General features: G+C 19.6%; 1 protein-coding gene across 1 annotated transcript in view; it reads left to right on the top strand.

Annotated features, from left to right (window-relative positions):
* The window catches only part of LOC117171379, a 6,689-nt gene extending 1,781 nt beyond the window's left edge, over positions 1-4,908 (top strand). Inside the window, exon 2 of the mRNA XM_033358629.1 lies at positions 4,286-4,908. Coding sequence (XP_033214520.1) covers positions 4,399-4,770 — 372 coding nt within the window. The 5' untranslated portion in view covers positions 4,286-4,398 and the 3' untranslated portion in view covers positions 4,771-4,908. The remainder of the gene's footprint in view (positions 1-4,285) is intronic.
* Positions 4,909-6,820: the final 1,912 nt, after the last annotated feature.

Here is a 6,820-nt window from a genome sequence, read left to right as displayed (position 1 = left end):
AAAATAAAACAAACTAACATTAACGAAACTAATAGAAACTAAACTAAGCAACTATAAACTAACAAAAAATAAGATAAACTCATACAAACAAAACTAAAATAATCTGAACGAAACTAAACTAAATAAATATAAATTAAAATAAATAAAGTAATATAAACTAATCTAAATTAACATAATATAAACTAACAAAAGATAAACTAAACTAATATAAACTAAGATAATCTAAACCAAAGCAATATAAAATAAAATGAAATAAACTAAATTAAACCAATATGATCTAACATAAAATAAACTAAACGAAACTAATATGAACTAAACTAAATTAAACCAATATAAACTAACAAAAAATAAGGTAAACTAATATAAAAAAACTAAATTAAACCAATATGAACAAAATTAACTAAATCAATATGAACTAAAATAAATAAACTGATATAAACTTACCTACATTAAACCAATATAAAATAACAAAAAATAAACTAAACTAATATAAACGAAATTAAAACAAACCAAAGCAATATAAACTAAAATAAAAGAAGATAAACTAAAGGAAACATTACAAAACTAATATGAACTAAACTAAAATAAAATGAAAGTAATGTAAACGAAACTAAACTAAAACAATATGAACGAAAATAAACTAAATCAATATAAACTAAAATAAAATGAAATAAACTAGTCATAAACTAAATTTAACCAAGATAACCTAACATAAAATAAAACAAACTAACATTAACGAAACTAATAGAAACTAATCTAAATTAACCTAATATAAACTAACAAAAAATAAACTAAACTAATATATACTAAAATAATCTAAACCAAAGCAATATAAAATAAAATGAAATAAATTAAACCAATATGATCTAACATAAAATAAACTAAACGAAACTAATATGAACTAAACTAAATTAAACCAATATAAACTAACAAAAAATAAACTAAACTAGGCAAACGAAACTAAAACAAACCAAAGCAATATAAACTAAAATAAAATAAACAAATATAAACAAAACTAAACCAAATTAAAGCAATATAAAATAAAATAAACAAACCAAACTTAACGAAACTGATATGAACTAAACTCAATTAAACCAATATAAATTAGAATAAAATGAAAAAATTAAACTAATGTAAACGGAACTGAACTAAACCAAACCAATATGAACGAAAATGACCTAAATCGATATAAACTAAACTAATATAAAATAAACCAAATTAAACCAATATAAACTAACAAAAAATAACCTAAACTAAGTAAACGAAACTAAAACAAACCATAGCAATATAAACTTAAATAAAATTAACAAATATAAACAAAACTAAACCAAATTAAACCAATATAAAATAAAATAAACAAACCAAACTTAACGAAACTGATATGAACTAAACTCAATTAAACCAATATAAATTAGAATAAAATGAAAAAAATTAAACTGATGTAAAAGAAACTAAACGAAACCAAACCAATATGAACGAAAATAAACTAAATCGATATAAGCTAAACTAATATAAAATAACTTAAATTAAAACAATAAAAGTAACAAAAAATAAACTAAACCAAAGCAATATAAACTAAAATAAAAAATAAATAAATAAAAAAATTAATTAAGCCAATATAAACTAATAAAATAATATGCTAAACTAATAAAAACAAAACTAATATAAACTTGAATAAAATGAAATAAACTAAAATAAATAAAGTAATATAAACTAAAATAAACTAAACCAAAGCAGTATAAAATAAAATGAAATAAACTAATTTAAACTAATGTAATCTAACATAAAATAAACTAAACTTAACGAATCGAAACTAATATGAGCTAAACTAAATTACCAATATAAACTAACAAAAAATAACCTAAACTAATATAAAAAAAACTAAATTAAACCAATATGAACGAAATTAACTAAAACAATACGAATTAAAATAAACTAAACTAATATAAACGAAATTGAAAGAAACCAAAACAATATAAACTAAAATAAAATTAAATGAACTAAATTAATCTAATATAATCTAACAGAAAATAAACTAAACGAAATTAATATGAACTAAACTAAATTAAACCAATATAAACTAACAGAAAATAAGCTAAACTAATATAAAAAAAGTAAATAAAACCAATATGAATTAAAATAAGATGAAACTAAGGTAAACGAACCTAAACTAAACCAATATGAACGAAATTAAACTAAATCAATATAAAATAAAATGAATAAACTAATATAAACTAACCTAAAATAAACCAATCTAAAATAACAAAAAATAAACTAAACTAATGTAAACGAAAGTAAAACAAACCAAAGCAATATAAACTAAAATTAAATAAACTAAACTAAAAGAAAATAAACTAGACGAAACTTTACATAACTAATATAAACTGAACTAAAATAAAATGAAACTAATGTAAACGAAACTTAACTAAAACAATATGAAAAAAATAAACTAAATTAAACCAATATAATCTAACATAAAATAAAACAAAAACTAACAATAATGAAACTAATAAAAACTAAACTAAGCAACTATAAACTAAAAAAAAAAGATAAACTCATATAAACAAAATTAAAATAAACTAAAATAATTAGAGTAATATAAACTAATGTAAATTGACCTCATATAAACTAACAAAAAATAAACGAAACTAAAACAAACCAAAGAAATATAAACTAAAATAATATAAACAAATATAAACAAAACTAAACCAAGTTAAAGCAATATAAAATAAAATAAATAAACCAAACCTAACGAAACTAATATAAACTAAACTCAATCAAACCAATTTTAACTAAAATAAAATGAAATAAATGAAAATAATGTAAACGAAACTAAACTAAACCAATATAAACAAAAATAGACTATATCAATATAAACTAAATTAAATAACTAATATAGACTAACACTAAATTAAACCAATATAAACTAACAAAAAATAAACGAAACTAATGTAAACGAAACTAAACTAAATCAATATAAACAAAAGTAATATAAAATAACTTAAATTTAATAAATATAAACTAACAACAAATAAACTAAACCAAAGCAATATAAACTAAATTAAATTAGTATAAACTAACTTAAATTAAACCACTATAAACTAACAAAAAATAAACGAAACCAAAAAATATAAACTAAAGTAAAATGAAATCAACTAAACTAATATAAACAAGACTAAACTAAATTTAATCAATATAAACTAAAATAAAAGTAAAAAACTAAAAATAAAGAAAAATAATCAAAACTAAATTAAGTGAAACTAAACTAAAATAAACTAAAATAATATGAAATTAACTAAACCAAAATAAACGAAACTAAATCCAGATAAACTACTTTAAAATGAACTAATATAAACTAACCTAAAATAAATCAATATAAAATAATGTAAAGGAAACAAAATAAATATAAACGAAACTAAACCAAACCAATATAAACTAAAATTAAATTAAATAAACCAAATTGATAAAAAGGAAACTAAACTAAATCAATATGAACAAAAATAAAATGAAATAAACGAACAATAAATAAAACTTATAACAAATAAATTTAATTAAACCAAACTAATATAAACTAATATAAAAGAAACTACCAATATAAACTAAAATAAAATGAAGTAAACTAAACTAATATAAACGAAACGAAATAAATCAATATAAATAAAATAAACTAAAAATAAACAAAACTATTAAAAAGTAAACTAAATTAAACCAAACAAATGTAAACTAACCAAAAAAAACTAAACTTATATAAAAAACTAAATTAATAAAAACGAAACTAAATGAAACCAATATAAACTAAAATTAAATTAAAATAACCAAACTGATATAAAATGAACTAGAGTAAATTAATATAAACAAAAATAAACTAAAAATAAACAAAACTAATAAAAACTAAATAAAATTAAACCAAACTAATATAAACTAATATAAACAAAACTAAGCTAAATCAATATAAACTAAAATAAAATAAACTAATTTATACTGACCCAATTTAAACCCATATAAAATAATATTTTAAAAAACTAAACTTATATGATTACCGCCTGCAGTTAATAGTCAATTAGGGCTCTTTCCCAAATTACAAGTCACAATATTTTGCAGTTAACGGTGTTTCCCGAAAATTAAGAAATAATAATTAGTCTTTTTTGACGATTCTAACGATATAAAAATCTCAATTTTCTATTTTTTGCCAGTTAACAGCGTTTTCCCAAAATTTAGTAATAATTATGCGGTTTTTTTAGAGGATTTCAGCGATATGAAAATCTGATTTTTCGGTTTTTTGCAGTTAACGGTGTTTTTCCAAATCACAGCAGAGCTGACAGTTAACAGTTTACCGTTAATTTTTAATCAAGATTTTAAATTAAATTCGTGATCAACTTGATTGCATTATTTTAAACGATGGCGAGTTTGGCATCACTTCGACGACTCCTCCTTGAAAAACAGTTTTACACGAGCCAAAAAAAAATGCCAAAATTTCATTGTTTCAATTACTCGGATGAAAAAAGTCCTCCGCAGACAAAAAAATCGAAAAAGGTGGAAAGAAATTTGAAAACGACGACTTCTTCCTTGGATGAAATCGAGGAACCGACGAACTGCTGCATGTCCGGCTGCGCAAATTGCGTCTGGTTACAGTATGCTGAAAAAGTCTCGCAAATAATGACTGAAAATGACAAGGATGTTCAGAAAATTATTTTGGAAAAAATCCAAGATCCAAATATGAGAGCTTTTCTCCAAATGGAACTACGATGTCGAAATCTAATAAAAAAATAAATAGGAAATTCAAAGCTGTTGAAAAAAACAGCTTTTTAGAAATGAAATAACAATGTTGTATGTACATTTGTAAATTTGTATATTTTTTCATAGTAGATGACTATACAATTTTAATAATATATGAGTGTATATTAATTATTAATAATAAATAAATCGTGTTCTAATATTTTTTTAAATTTCAGAACGTATTTTTATTTCTAAAAAACCCGTCCTCTTTCTAATTTAGTGTTTTTGTGTTAATAAAATAGTGTGACTAGCAATTATTTAATACTTTCTTCTGTCTTTGTTTTTAGAATTTTTTAATATTTTGGTTGTTAAATTTTTTTTTTGTTTCTTTCCAAATGCAGAATGAGTATTTGGTAAATGTGCTAAGAAATGTTATATTATTTATAATAATTTTTATAATAATAAATTTAGGGTCATTAATTTGATTATTTTTTAAATTTTATACTAAATTATTTATTTTTATATTTTTAATTATAATTATAACTAAAAGAGCTCAAATTTTTTTTCGAAAAATGAACTATTTGGTCTAAAATGAACTCATTTGTTGAAAATTTATATTTTTACTTGAAAAATAAACTATTTTAGTAGGAATTTAAACTATTCAGTTTAAAAATTAATACTTTTGTAGAAAATTAACTTTCTTCTTAAAATTGTGTACTTTTGCTTGAAAAATAATTTTTTTTTAGAAGGAAATTCTAAACATTTGAACAATTTATATTTTTAATTCGAAAATTGGACTGTTTTGAAGAAGAATCTTATTTTTTCATAAAAAAACTCAACAATTTGGTTTAAAAATTAATTTTGTTGAATATTTGTCTTTTTGGTAGAAATATAATTTATTCTTTTCCTCAACTATTTAATTGAAAATTAATCTGTTTATTTGAAACTTGAACTATTTAGTAGAATATTATTAATTTAATTTTTTGAAAATCTTTGTTTTTGGTTAAAAAATAAACAATTTTAGTAGAAAATTCAATTCTTTAGATAAAAATTTAACTATTTGGTAGAAAATGTACTTATTTTTAGAAAATTCATGTTTTTTATTTGAAAATTGAACTGTCTTAAAGAGAATTCGTGTTTTTTTATTAAAAATTTATTTTGTTGTTGAATGTTTGTCCTTTTCAGTTTAAAACTAATCTGTTTATTTGTAAACTTAAATATTTCGTAAAATATTAACTTATTTATTGAATATCTATATGTTTGTTTATAAAATAAACAATTTTGGTCAAAAATCCAATCCCTAAGTTGAAAGTTCAACTATTTGATAGAAAATTTAATTATTTCTAGAAATTACATAATTTTGATTCGAAGATTGAACTATTTTGCAGAAAATTCGTATTTTTTATTAAAAACTCAACAATTTTGTTCAAAAATTAATTTTTTTGCTGAATATTTGTCTTTTTTATCAAAATATAATCTTCTATTTTTTCCTAAACTATTTAATTGAAGATTAAACTGTTTATTTGAAAATGTAACTATTTAGTAAAATATTAACTTATTTTTTGAAAATCTATGTTTTTTTTAAAAATAAACAATTTAAGTAGCAAAATTCAATTCTTTACTTGAAAATTTGGCTACTTGGCAGAAAATGTACTTTTTTGTAGAACATTTATATTTTGAATTTGAAAATTTGACTTGTCTTGCAGAGAATTCGTATTTTTTTATTTAAAAATTTAAAATTTCGTTAAAAAATTAATTTTGTTGAATATTTGTCTTTTTGGTAGAAATATAATCTTCCATTCTTTTCCTAAACTATTTAGTTGAAAATTAATCTGTTTATTTGAAAATTTATTAAAATATTAACTTATTTTTATTTAAATCTATGTTTTTGCTTAAAATATAAACAATTTAAGTAGAAAATTTAATTCTTTAGTTGAAAATGTAACTATTTGGTAGAAAATGTACTTCTTTGTAGAAAAATTAACTGTCTTGCAGAGAATTCGTATTTATTATTAAAATAAATTTTTCTGTTGAACACTTGTCTTTTTGGTAAAAATATAATCTTCTATTCTTTTTCTCAACTATTTAATTAAAAATTAATCTG

This window comes from Belonocnema kinseyi, chromosome 4, assembly GCF_010883055.1.
Source record: "Belonocnema kinseyi isolate 2016_QV_RU_SX_M_011 chromosome 4, B_treatae_v1, whole genome shotgun sequence".
Lineage (NCBI taxonomy): Eukaryota > Metazoa > Arthropoda > Insecta > Hymenoptera > Cynipidae > Belonocnema > Belonocnema kinseyi.
This window is presented reverse-complemented; position numbering and strand designations above follow the sequence as displayed.